The following is a 13,732-nucleotide window of genomic DNA, read 5'->3' as shown; positions in this document are numbered from 1 at the left end:
CCTTGAAGTAGGCGAACTGCAGGAACTTGTAGGGCTCGCGGCGCTGGAAGTCGGCCAGCACTTCGCGGCTGGGCTGCGACTGGCGGAAGGCTGGCAGGCCCTGCTTGCAGCGCTTGAGGCAGTGCGCGCGGCGCAGCAGGCCCCCGAAGAGGCGCAGCTCTGGGTAGCGCGCGAGGCCGGCGGCGGGCTCGGGCTGCGGCGAGGCGCTGCAGTTGCGGTGGCAGAAGGCCTCGCTGTCGCGCAGCAGGCGGTGCAGCCGCAGGCTAATCTCCAGGTAGCCCACGCTCTCCGCCCAGTGCTCGCTGCTGTACTGGTCCAGCGCATGCCGGTAGGCCGACTCCAGCGGCATCAGCTCGTCCCGCGGGAAGCTGCGGAAGCTGTAGCGCTCGTACTGGGCGCGCCCCGAGCGCAGCGCGCAGCCCGCCCACAGCAGCGCCAGCAGCGCCGCGGCCGCCCGGCGCCCCGTCTCCATCGCGCCCGGCGGAAGGAAGGAAGGAAGGAGGGGAGCAAGAAGGAAAGGAAGCAGGAGGACAGCACAACGCGACGAGCGGAATGCTGGGGAGGCGGGGAAGCCAGCCTCCGGCCCGCCCCGTCCGGCCGCCCCTCCCCATCCAGTCGGGGGGTCCAGGCGAAGCTGCCCGCGCGGGGAGGGTGTCCTGGGGAGGGCGCGCTGCCCTCTAGTTCCTGCAAGGTCTAACCCATGATCCAGGGCTCCGCTGTTCGCTCCTTTGGTGACGGCGGTCTGCAAGCCATACGCGCCCTAGTGAATCACAGATAGCGCTGCTTAGACTTTATAATCACTTAGAGGACTTGGGAAAACGCAGATTCCTGGACGTGCCCCCAGAGTTTCTGATTCAGCAAGCCTGGCGGGGGTGGGGTGGTCTGAATATTTGCAATTCTAGCCGGCACCCTGGTAAGGCTGATGCTGCGATTCTACGGCCTACACTTTGATGGCACAGCGAACGACCTCACATTTCAGTGAGAGAGAAAGGTGGTGCATGAATAAAAATTAATAAGGATGTCAGGGGCATGGCATTTTGTAAATTATTAAGCTAATCAAGTTGAAGATACACACACTTTATGACTCTGCAATTTCCCTCTTCTGAATACAGTCCAGAAATCTGTGTGCATTAGAAGATGTGGATGGAATGTTAAAGGCAGTACTATTATTTTTTTTAATTCCTTAAAGTTTTTCTTTTTAAGTAATTTACAGAAAAGTGGCAAGGATAGTACAAACAACTCCCATATTTCCCTCATCCACATTTCCTTTCTTTGTATTTATCTATATTTTTTCTGATTCATTTGAGAATAGATTGCATTTTTAAGCCACTTACACCTTAATCTTTTAATATGCATGTTCTAAGAATGATAATATAGGCAATGATCAAACTCAGGAAACTTAACATTGCTAGAAGACTAATCTACATTCCCTATTCCAGTTCTGTCAACTGTCCTAATAATGTCTTACACTTTTTAACCCCTGGACAGGATGCAGTCCAAGACCCTGTATTGTGGCTAGTTGTCACTTCTATTTAGTGTTCTGTCATCTGAACCTCTTCTTCAGCTTTTCTTGTTATGTCATTGACATTCTTTAAGAACACAAGCCAAAACTACAAGACCGACTACACACCTATTAGAATGGCCAAAATTCAAAATAACTAACAACGCCAAATGCTGACAAGGATGTGGAGCAGCAGGAACTCTCATTCACTGCTGGTGGCAATACAAAATGGTACAGCCACTATGAGAGACACTTTGGTAGTTCCCTACCAAACTAAACACACTCTACCATACCATCCAGCAATTACATTCATTGGTATTTACTGAAATAAGTTGAAAACCTGCACACAAATGTTTATAACAGCTTTTTACGTAACCGCCAAAACTTGGAAGCAAACATAATGTCCTTCAATAGGTGGATGGATAAATAAAGTAGTACATCCAGACAGTGGAATACCATTCAGCACCAAGGAGCCATCAAGCCACAAAAAGACATGGAGGAAACTTAAATGCATGTTAGTAAGTGAAAGAAGCCAATATGAAAAGGCTACATACTGTATGATTCCAACTATCTGACATTCTGGAAAGGACAAAACTTTGAAGGCAGCAAAAGGAGCAGTGGTTGCCCAATGGTGGTGGTGGGGGGAGGCATAAATAGGCAGAGTACAGAGGATTTTTAGGGCAGTGAAACTATTCTAATGATACTATAATGGTGGATCAATGTCATTATACATTTGGCAAAACCCTAGGATGTACAACACCGAGAGTGAACCCTAATGTAAGCCACGGGCTCTGAGTGATTTTGATGTGTCAAAGTAGCTTCATTGGTTGTCATAAATGTACCCCTCCGGTGTGGGATCTGATAGTGAGGGAGGCTGTGTGTGCATAGTTGCAGGGAGGATATGGAAACATCTCTGTACCTTTTGCTCAGTCTTGCTGCAAACCTAAAACTGCTCTAAAAACTAAAGACTATTTTTAAAAAGAATACAGCCCAGTTATTTTATAAAAGGCCCTTCACTGGGGTTTCTCTGATGCTTCCTCAAAATTAGTTTCAGATCAAGCTCTTGGACTAGAAAACCACAGAAGCAGTGCTGCACCCTCCTCATGCATCACAGGAGGAACACAGTGTGTGCCACTTCTTGGTGGTGTTCACTTTGATTACTTTGTGAAGGTCGTGTCCATTTTCCCCACGTCATTTTTTTTCTTTTGTAATTAATAAGCTTTTTGGGTACGAGACAGTAGCACAGTTCTTAACAGCAGAAAGCAGAAATAAGTGGTCTCTAAACAGAACAGTGGACTTTCTTTTTTTTAAGTGCAAGTATGTGCACATAGAGAATTTCACATCAGGGGACAATGAAAGAATTACAGCTGTGGGGGAGTATAGCTCAAGCAGTTAGAGCACAAGCTTAGCATTCATGAGGTCCTGGGTTCAATTCCTAGTACCTCCTCCAAATATAAATAAATAAACCCAATTACCTCCCCCTCATTAAAAAAAGAAAAAAAATTGTAAATATTAAAAAAAAAGAATTACAGCTACACATAACAACAAAGTTCAACCTTAAAGAGAAAAAAAAAGATCTCACCTGTTTAAAGTTTAAAAATATACGAAAGCTCACAAAATATTATTTAGAAATGCAAGTAATACAGTCTTACCTCATACAAACACCAAGGTAAAACTGTAATGAAAAAGGAACCATAAACAAAACTTTGGATGGTGGTTTCCTGTCAGGGGAGAGGAATGGCAGGGAATTGGGAGACAGTTACCTGGGGGCGAGGGGCTGGGAGTGAGTTTGAGAACATTCACTGCATCATTTTTTATGCTGGATGTATATTTTAAAGATAGGATTTCATAGTTACTCGCTATTTTTTAAAAAGTTAGGGGAAAAAATCCCAATAGTTACACAAAGAAAATGAAACAAGTGGATGGGATGGGGTGGGGAAGATTGCATGAGGAGGTGATGTTTGAGCAGAGACCTGAATGGTGTGTGTGTGGTGTGTAGTGGGGTGAGCCTGTGGAAGGAGCTAGGCTGGGAGAAGAGGTTACCTGGTCCCCTCCTGAGCCTCCTGCCCAATCTGGGATCATCTTGCTTGAGGCTTGATGTCCTTAATGTGTGAAGAACAGACACACACACAAAAGGAAGTGTCCAATAAACAGAAAACCGTTCAATCCCGCTAACACAGACATAACAATTCAAAAGCATCTGGTGGGGAGGGTAGAGCTCAAGTGGTAGAGCGCATGCTTAGCATGCACAAGGTCCGGGGTTCAATCCTCAGTACCTCCTCCAAAAGTAAATAAATAGACCAGTTACCTCTCCTTCCCTCCTGCCAAAAATTTAATAAAATTTAATAAATAAATAAATAAATACATGCATGCATGCATGCAAGCATCTCACATGTGGCTCAACTGAACCAAAAACTAAGCTCTGGCCACATCTTCCTCCTTCGTGTACTTGTCTTCTCAGTTCCTCCGGAAAGACCTTTGCCCAGGGCTGTTATTGTAGATTCCACTGCAGATATCACCTCCTCAGGACATTTTCATTTCTTCTCTGTCCTCCCTACCTAAATCAAATCAGAATATCACTTAGGGTGACAATTTCAGGTCAACGGTTACCAAACTGTATACTTTAAATATGTGCAGTTTATTGTATGTCAGTCGTACCTCAATAAAACTTTTTGTTTTAAGGAGACATAATACTGAAAGTAAAGAAGCAAACTCACAGTTGCAATGTTTGTTTATTTTTATGATTATTTGTCTGATGTGTCTTTCCTCTTAAGACTGTTCCTTCACTAAGAAAGGTCCAGGTCCCTTTTACCTAGCACTGTGTTCCTAGCACATTGGAGAGTACCTGACACATTGTAGGTGCTCGAGAAATTCTTGAAGAATGAATGACAGCTCTGTGAGGCTGTCAAGTCTCTCCACCAAGCTATTTCTCTCAAAGAAACCATTCAAAGGCTTATCACCCAAACCTGTCTGTGTTCACAGCATTAGTTTAAGTCCAGGGTGGTTAACAAAGATGAGTAAGGGAAGCAGCATAAACCCAGAAAGGAAGCTATGATAACTATTTTAATAACTCACAATTTGTTAACCATCTTCTGGAATGCCAAAACGAAGTGGAAAACCACTTCAAGATACACAAAGAATTATTGCCTTTCTACAAAAAAATAAACTCATCTAAGATAGAGGACCTGAAAATTTGGTTGTGGTCGATTGCAAGAATGCTTCCGATTCCTCCCCTCTACATAACTATGCCCCTTTCAATGTGACTTGGTAGCTTCTCCATCAAGAAATAGAGTCAGGAAAGAAAGAAAGGAAGAAAGGAGGAAAAAAGGGAAGAAGGGAAGAAAGGGAGGAAGGAAGGAAGGAAGAAAGGAAGAAGGAAGGAAGGAAAGGAAGGAAGGAAGAGAAAGAAATGGAAGGAAGAAGGAAGGAAGGAAGGAAGAAAGGAAGAAGGAAGGAAGGAAGGAAAGGAAGGAAGGAAGAGAAAGAAATGGAGTCAGTTTCTTCAACTTTTAGATCTAGGTTTGGCTGTGTGATTTGCTTTGACCAATGAGATGATAGCAAATGCTCCCTTTACACTGAGACTTGCCCTCCCTTGGGGCACTTGGAATCCTCTAAGCCTAGGCTAGCCTGCTGGAGGATGAGAGACTTATGACCCAATTGTCTCTCCACCACTCCTGCCACCTGCCTAGAGCATGAGTGAGTCCATCCTCGATGATCCAGCACCAGGGAATTCACACCTCTCTGTAGATGCCTGGGATGATCTGTTACCCAGAATTAGCTAATAGTACATTGACCAAAAGCTTCAGAAGGGTACCCTCATTTTTTTCTTCTCATCTGGCTCCTTCTCTTGTCCTTGAAGTCAACCTGGTGGGACTCATGGGGAGAGACTGTCACATGTGCACTGCTGCCTCTGCTGGGACATCTTCTGATCTCAGCTGGTCACCACTGAGGAGTCATCCTCATTACTGCGGCCAGGTCCCTCTGGGTCCATCAGCTCTCTGCCACTTCCAGGCCACTCTGCTTTGACAGTGGGGCTTGGGAAGTCTCGCGGGGCTGCTCGGATCCCAGGCTCCACCCACATATCACAAGCCAATGCCCCCACAGAAGATGGCTCTGGAGCAGGAGGCATGAACAGTACACAAGACAGAAAGAAGGCTACTGTGGCTGAAGAATAAAGAGTCAGGGGAAGAATAGAGTCAGAGGAAGAGTCCCCCTCTCTTCCCGGAGCAGGGAGATGGGGGGACAGCAGAGGTTAAGTGGAATTGCCTTTGAGGAGAAGGTTGTGGGTGGGCAGGTTGCTTCCCATGATAATTCAACACAATTTGTAAAATGAAATGAAACCAGACACGTGCACTATGGCTGACCCCTGCTTGTGGGGCTGCTCAGCTTCAGCAGAGCCGTGTCTAAGCGTGTCTCCTCACTAAAGGAGCCAGCGTCCCCCTGGGTGGCGTTAATGACGAAGTCTCTCATATCATGAATTTATTCATTCTTTCAACACACTGTCCAGAGTCTACTCTATACCAGGTCCTGCCCTTGGTGCTGGAATGCAAAGATGAATCAGACATACACCCTTAACTGCAAGGAACTTCCAGATGAGTAGAGATAAAACATCTATTTTTCCTTTTTTCCATTTGTTACCTTGGCTTAGAGTGAACTGTTGTGTGCCAGGCACTGTATTAGAGAAGTGGTATCTACTGTTTCTGCTGGGAACTCAAAGTCTGTAGAAGACAGGTGAGTAAACTTTCAACTACCAACCATTAAAGCTGGAATAGAGACCTGAACAAAGTACTGTGTGGGCTCCAAAGAGGACTGGGTAACTGTCTTAGTGGGTTCAGGCTGCTATGACAAAAATACCATAGACTGGATGCCTTATAAACAAATTATTTCTCATGATCCTGGAGGATAAGTCCCAAGGTGCTAGCAGATCTGGTGTCTGGTGAGAACTGCTCTCTGGTGCATGAATGGCTGTCTTCACACTGTGCCCTCATTTAGTGGACCGGGCACAGGAGCTTTCTGGAGTCTCTTTTTTTAAGGGCACTAATCTCATTCATGAGGGCCCCACCCTCATGACCTAATCACCCAAAAGACCCCTAAAGCCCCCACCTCCAAATACCAACACTTTGGGGATTAGGTTTCAGCATATGAATTGGTGGGGGGATGACAAACATTCAGCCTATACAAGCCATCTAGTCTAACAGAGAGTCTGGGAAGGTTTCTGGCAAACGACCATGCTTGAACTCCTTTAAAAGGTCAGAAAAAAATGGAACAGAAGTTTGCTGGAGGCAGGGGGTGGGGGGTGGGGAGTGACAGTGGGGTGGGGTAGAGTGGTAGAGCATGCTTAGGGTGCGTGAAGTCCTGCATTCAATCCCCAGTACCGCCATTAAAAATGTCTTTTGGTTGAAAAAAAAAAAAAGAAGTTTGCTGGAGGCTAAAATGGAAAAGAAAGAAGATTCCTGACAGAGGAATCTTCCTTCTTCAAAGGACAAGAAAAATGTTGGGGCTGGAAGTTAAAAAATAGTATAGGAGACCCGCAGTGTGAACCCTGTAAGAAAGATGAGGGCCAGAGTTACAGCATAGACCATAAAGAGCCATAAAACAGAGAAAGAGAAAGGTTATAAGTTAGATGCAGGTAGAACACGATAGAAATTTCTGGAAGGAAAGATCTCCTTCAGCTAGTGCCATCACTGATTACCTCATGAAGAAAGAGGAGCTAAGAGATTTAAGATTTCTTAAATTAAATTTAATTTAAGGTCTCTTAAGAAAGTTAAGATTTCATTAAGACATCTAGAGTTTGAATTGGGAATGAGTTGTGATCTATGGTCCTAAAAACAAAATCTAAGAGGACATCCCCAAAAAACAAGGTTGGAGAAAGCTCAGGAAATACGTACAGAGAGTGTGCAGGCTTCAGAGTAATGTCATCATGTTGAGCAAATAATTCTCTCATCCTGGGCTAGAAAACTGAGCCTGAGGCAAGAATTAAATGCCAATGCTTTATTGGGAGATCCAACCCATGACAGTAGGAGAGAGAGGCAAGAAAGAATGAGGAGCAGCCCACAGTAACCTGTTATCACGCCTGGCCACTGCTTCAGTACAGCCTTGAAGACACAGAGCCAACTTCTTGGCAGGTGCACCCACTAGACCTGGTGGAATGTCTCTAGACAGGCTGTACAGAGAAACCACACCTTGAAATAGTTGATCTGAGGGAGGAAGGGAGAGGATGCTTACTTACTGGCTCTCCCTCTTCCAGTCTCCCATTGCACTACGGTTCTCCACGGGGCAGTGAACTCGCCTGCCCTTCTGGGTTGCACCACCCAGCCTCTTCGGCAGCCACTTGGGAAGCATGGGGCTTCATCCCAGTGAGTGTAGAGGTGTCTGGAGGAGCCAGAGGCTCCAGATGGCTGGTTTGGGATGGCAGACGTGCCGCAAGGGCAGCTGGGTAGAGCAGGCAGCCTAGGGCTCGGGAGACAGAAGACTAGTGAATCTGACACGTCATATCGATGTGTTTGATACCGTAGTCAGAGGGGTTGTGAGCCCATTACCACTGAAACTCTGACCCAGAAGCTGCAAACTTAAGTCTCCCATGGGGCCTGCAGTGGACCAGACGGAGATGGTTGCCAGCTGGAGGGACCCACATGCATAAAGAACACCCCAATGCACATCTCTAATCTACTGTGACTCCAAGGGACCCCCAGCTTGGTGTGGCCAGACCGTCTGATCTTTGAAGAGAAGCTAGAACCCAGATTATATAAATAATTTACTTATTTTGAGGGGTTAGGTAATGAAGTTTATTTTTTAATGGAGGTACTGGGGATTGAACCTAGGACCTCATGCACGCTAGGCATGAGCTCTACCACTGAGCTATACCCTCCCCCTAGCTGTAACTTTCAACTGAGCCAGATAACTACTGCGATCATTCAGAGATGTGAACCATGACTGCAGATGTGGTTATAAACATAGAGTGGGCTAGGTCTGGGGGCCCAGGTGAAGAAATAACAGACTGAAGTCAAACATGAAGGGGGAAAAGTCAACCTTGCAAAGAAGCAGCTGGGAGACCTTGAGGAAGCAGACAGTAAAGATGATATAGAAAGAAGAGCAAAGACTGTTTAAAACAAAGTAATTTTTCCCCCTAAGGCTGGCCTCACTAGTGCCATTTTGTGTTTTTAACTCCTGAAGGGAGCTTGAGGACATGGGGACAAGGGCATCTTAACATGCATGACGTCATGAGAGGTGAGCCAGTCCCGGGACACAGCTACGAATTCTTACTGGGATTGTGGAGAAACTGCTGGCTGATAATTTCACGATTTTATCTTTTTATGGTTTCACAACAATACCCATTAGCTGGTTGCTCAACTTATCCCCAGGACATAGATCTCAGGACTTTCCACATCAGAAACCCGAAAGACTCAGGAGAAGAAAGAAGAATCACCGCACAGCAGAACTGCCCGCATCTGTAGGCAAGAGGCTTTATCTTTCATTTTTTAAATAACTTTTTACTTTGACGTCAGAACTGCTATATGCCCTCTCCCTTACTCTTTAGTTGCTAACATTTTGCCCTAACTTGCACCATAATCTGCTCTTACCATAAACATAAAATGCAGATGTCTACTAGGTGTAATGTATAATTATATATAAACATATTATTATCATTCAAGAGGAAGTTGCAGACATTATAACCCTTTACCCCGAAATATTTCCGTGTATTTCCTAAGAACGTAGCCACAGTATCTTCATCAAAATGAGAAAATTTAATATTGATACACTGTTATTTTCTAACCCATAGTCTATTTTCAACTTTTATCAATTCTCCCAATAATGTCTATTGTAGCAGGTTTTTTCCCCCTGGGTCAAAATCCAACCTGGGATCATGCATGGCATTCAGCTGTCATTTCTCTTTAGTGCAGGCTTTGATTTCCTCCTTGCCTTTCACATTTATCATTTAATGCTCTTAAAACCAATTACAATCATTTTAATGGAACTTTAAAAACATTAAAAATGTAAAGTTAGTTAAATTTTTACACTGAAATACAGCTCAGAACTGAGACTGAGACTTGAGGGAAAGCTCTTATTGGGACCATAAGGGAAAATAGGTCATTCAGTGCTTCTTACCTTGTGCAGAGTCCTGTTAAGATAGAAAAACGAAGTTTTCACCTGTTCTTGGGCTGCACACATCTCTTCTATTCATTGTTCTCAGGCTTGTGATGAGGCCTCCGTGCTTCTCAAACTACCTCTGGTGAAGGGTCAGTTTCGCTTCTGTGGTTATCAGTGTTCTTCCTTCTCTTTCAGGGACTGATTCTGTTGTAAAAATTTCAGAAAAATCAACTATTAGAAAAAGGAAGTAACAGTAGACATAAAACTCACATCCACTTTTTTTCATTATTCCATTCAAGAGACAAACTTTCTCAAGTTTCTAGATGCCTGCTCTGAATTTCTGTACTGATCTCATGCCACTGGTCCTCGGACCACACTTCGAGTAGCACTGGTCTGTATCAGAGCAGGCCCTGTATTTAGTTCCAGTGTGGATGTGGACACCTTTCTCACCGGAGATGAGTCCCTACGGGGTGACAGCCTTCTTAAGGTCATTTCATACCCCTCACAACCTGGAGTTTACAACCCAGGACACACTCTGTATGTGCACTTGGACAGGAACTGAAAAATAAGGTATGCACAGAAGCATAGCCTTGTAAAACTAACTTGGGCTCTAAAGTTAGGCAACGCAACTTTAGAGACGCCATCACTTCCTAGCTCTGTGGCAACTGGCGAGTCATTTAACTCTTCTGGGCCTCGGTTTTCTCATCTGTGAAATGTGGATAATAACATGCAACTAGATCATGAGGCAGAGTGACTCGCTGCTGCTAAAGAATCCAGTATTATTATTACAACAATAGTATTATTACTACTGCCAGCCCAACTATAATACAAAGTCAGGGGCTAACATCTCAGAAACAAACTACAATCCAAACTCTCTGGGCACGCTTCTACTGGAAAGGGCCAGATAGAACATATTTTAGGTTTTGTGGGCATCAGGTTTCTGTTCCAACTACTCAGCTGCCCTCATAATCCCAAAGCAGTCTCACACAGAATATAGAGGACTGGGAGTGGCTGTGTTCTAATACAACTTTATTTATGGATGCTGACATTTGAATCTCAGAATGTTTTCAAGTGTCACAAAATATTATTCTTCTTTTGACTTTTTTTCAACCATTTAAAAAAATGTAAAAATGAATTTTTAACTGGCAGGCCATGCAAAAACAGGCAAGAGGGCCAGATTTGGGCTGCTGCCTTTAGTTTGTCAGCCCCTGTGCTAAACCCTTTCTGCCTCAATTCAGTTAAAAAAAAATGCCTGCTGCGTATAGACCTTAGGTCTATAGGCTGGGAAAGAAGGTGGGAAAAGTTGAATCTGCCGTGTGCTAAGAATTTTTTTTTTATCTAACTTCCTCTTGCAAGAATTCAGTCTTAGGAAAAAAATTGAAAAAACAGTACAAAGAATTCCATGATTGATTCCCCAAATGTCAACGTTTTACCACATTTGTTTCATCCTTCTGTGTGTACACGTATACACATTTTTTTCCCCTGAACTGTTTGAGGCAGTTGCAGAGATGACGCCCTTTTCTTCCCTAAAAACAAGGACATTCTCACAGTGCAATTATCAAAATCAATGAATTCATACAAAACTATTATTTAATCTTTAGACGTCGTACCCGGATCAAAAACAGGAAGTTAAACGACAGTCCTAATTCCGATTTCATCACCTGTCCCATTAGCATCCTGTAGGTGCCAAGTTCCAATAGGCATGATCTCTGGTAACGCCCCCATCTACCCAGTGAGTTTGACATTATTATCCTTACTTTACTAATGAAGGAACTAAGGCTCAGAGAGGTTAAGTAACTTGCTCACAGTCACACAGATACTAAGTGGTGGAGTTTGAATTCCAACTTAAGTCTGTCTGCCTCCAAAGCCTTTAGTACCTTTTTAGTACTGAGCTAGGATTGCAGAGTTTGGAAAGGAGAGAGGAAGTCGGTAGTCTAGGCCTATAAAGAACCTGGGAAAGGAAAGCCAGCACCTGTTCCTCAATTTCCAGAGGAAATGTCCAGTGGCAAAGGAGAAAGGAAGGAGCAAATGGAATTTTGGCTGTTTTGTTACATAATATAAAAGTTTTTTGGGTTTTTTGGAAGATAGTTATGGTTATTTTTTAACTTTTTAAAAGGAAAAAATAACTTTTTAACTTAAAACAGATACAGAAAGTGACACAAAACAAATAAGTGACTAAATGAGTTATATTATGGCAAATGCCCTTGTAACCATCCTCCAGTTCAAGAAACAAAACTTTGTTGCCCATTCCCAGAAGCCTCTGCACAGGAGCCCTGCCAATCTCAGGCCCTTACCCCGCCAGAGTAACAACTATTCTTGACTTTTGTAACCATTATCCCAATGTTTAAAAACCAAACTAAGTTTTAAAAAGATCCACACATTGTAATTTATATATAGTGCTAAAGAAAAAATTATTCTGACACTTGCTGAAATGGCAAGGCTGTTGTAATAAGAGCCAACTCTATAGCCATAGCTGGGGGATGGGTCTCAAATCTAAGCACAGCAAAGACAGCTGGAGACTTATAGGCAGCTTTTGGGTGGAAAATTATAAGAGATCTCAAGGGGGTTTTGCTAAGGGCAGGCCAAGGACTTAGAGGTCAAAGCAGGGGTGGAATGGGAATGAGAAACTTGATCAGATATCAAGAATTGGGGGATTGTCTCTAAACTGACTCAGCAGGATTCTTTGCTAAGTGTGGACAATGCCGGGCAAGCAAGGACAGGACAGGCACAGAGGGCCTAGGCTAGGTCTAGTCTGGTCTCAAAGAGTCTCCAGTCAAAGGAGCCTGATTAAAGTGTAGTCAAGGAGTCTGTCAATAGCATAACGTAACCATACATTCCTAATTTTCAAAACTAAGTTTTGAAAAGTTCACAAAATAAAAGTCGAAAATAGTTACAAACCAGTGAATTTTGTGGAATGCCAATTATAACTTGATAAAGCTGGAGAAATATACATGTATACTTAAAAGCGACTTCCCCAAAGGCTCCTTCCTCTGAAACTCAGTTTTGATTAAAGCTGGACACTTCTGCAGTGACAGGAAGAAGGGGGTAATTTTCAGAGAGTTAAGGGAACCAGGTTGCAAAAGACTTAACTTCAGACTCAGATCTTGTGGGTAACCAGGGGTCCTGCACAGGTTAACTCACGGTAGAGCCTTCGTTTTCCCAAGTTGAAAAAAAAAAAAAGAAATACTATTTGATGTCCACTAGACAGATCTTGCCATCGCAACGATGTTGTTGAGAGGCTTAAGTGCAAAACTGAAAGTGGGGGAGGTATTGTTACTCTTACCTCTCAAAACCCAAGGATGAATTAAGTTCCTCAGACCCCGGTGCTTTGAGCACTGGCATTCCGAAAGATTTTGCCACACTGGAACCATACCTCTAAATTTAACAGTAACCTAGAACAGTGGGTCTCAAATTTTAGTGCGCACTGGAATAACCTGAAAGGCTTGTAAAAGGACGTATTTCTAGACCTCACTCCTAGAGTTTGGGGGGCGAGCACCTATTATTTACATTTCTCTCACGTACCAGATACACGGTTGGTCCTCACTGGCGGGCCCCTGGTTTAGTTTTCCGGGCAGCCCCCAGGCCCATATGCAGGGCTGGGGGTCTAGCTCGTCACTTAGTTTATCTCCCTCCCTCCTGTCAGGTGAGCCAAGGAGCAAGGAGATCCTGGATAAAGTCCAACCCCCCGGGCGCGTCACCGAGCTGCTGACAGCCAGGCCTCCTGAGTAAGTCTGCGAAAGGTCCCGCGTTCCGGCGGAGGCCGGCAGGGCCCGGATAACACTACGCAGGAGTCACGCGGCCGCGCGAGGCCTCAGGCTCGCGCCTGCGGGGCTCCGGGCTCTGCGGCCGTGGGGCGGGGCGGGGCGGGGCGGGGCGGAGCTGGCGGGGGGCTGGTGGCGGGCCCGTGAGGGGCGGTGCCAGGCCGCCGGTCCCCAGTAAAACGACGCCCGGCGGCTGCCCCGGCGCTGACTGAGGAGCCGGGAGGCTGGAGGATGGACACGCCGGGAGTCGTTCGTATCTTCTCCCTGCTGCTGGTGCCGCTGCTGCTGGGCTCTGCGCATGGCTTGCACGTAAGTCCACTGGACCCTCGAGCGGGAATGATGGCTAGGGGACAGGCTGGCGAGAGACCGGGCTGGAGCTGCG

General features: G+C 45.0%; 2 protein-coding genes across 4 annotated transcripts in view; one reads left to right on the top strand and one right to left on the bottom strand.

The window, feature by feature from the left end:
* The window catches only part of CRTAP (cartilage associated protein), a 33,719-nt gene extending 23,767 nt beyond the window's left edge, over positions 1–9,952 (bottom strand). The window contains exons 1-2 of one of the 3 annotated variants that reach the window (XM_072940947.1): positions 9,608–9,952; positions 2–760 (exon numbers count right to left, since the gene is read on the bottom strand). In XM_072940947.1, coding sequence (XP_072797048.1) covers positions 2–760; positions 9,608–9,670 — 822 coding nt within the window. In that variant the 5' untranslated portion in view covers positions 9,671–9,952. Of the gene's footprint in view, position 1; positions 761–9,607 lie in introns of those variants that run through there. The other 2 variants (XM_072940946.1, XM_072940945.1) reach the window with 2 other exon arrangements.
* Positions 9,953–13,468: 3,516 nt separating this feature from the next.
* GLB1 (galactosidase beta 1) overlaps positions 13,469–13,732 on the top strand; it is a 75,541-nt gene continuing 75,277 nt past the window's right edge. Inside the window, exon 1 of the mRNA XM_072940944.1 lies at positions 13,469–13,659. Within this exon, the coding sequence (XP_072797045.1) occupies positions 13,582–13,659 (78 nt within the window). The 5' untranslated portion in view covers positions 13,469–13,581. The remainder of the gene's footprint in view (positions 13,660–13,732) is intronic.

The sequence above is a fragment of the Vicugna pacos genome, chromosome 17, assembly GCF_048564905.1.
Source record: "Vicugna pacos chromosome 17, VicPac4, whole genome shotgun sequence".
Classification (NCBI taxonomy): domain Eukaryota; kingdom Metazoa; phylum Chordata; class Mammalia; order Artiodactyla; family Camelidae; genus Vicugna; species Vicugna pacos.
The sequence above is the reverse complement of the archived record's forward strand: the minus strand, read 5'-3'. Positions and strand labels throughout refer to the sequence as shown.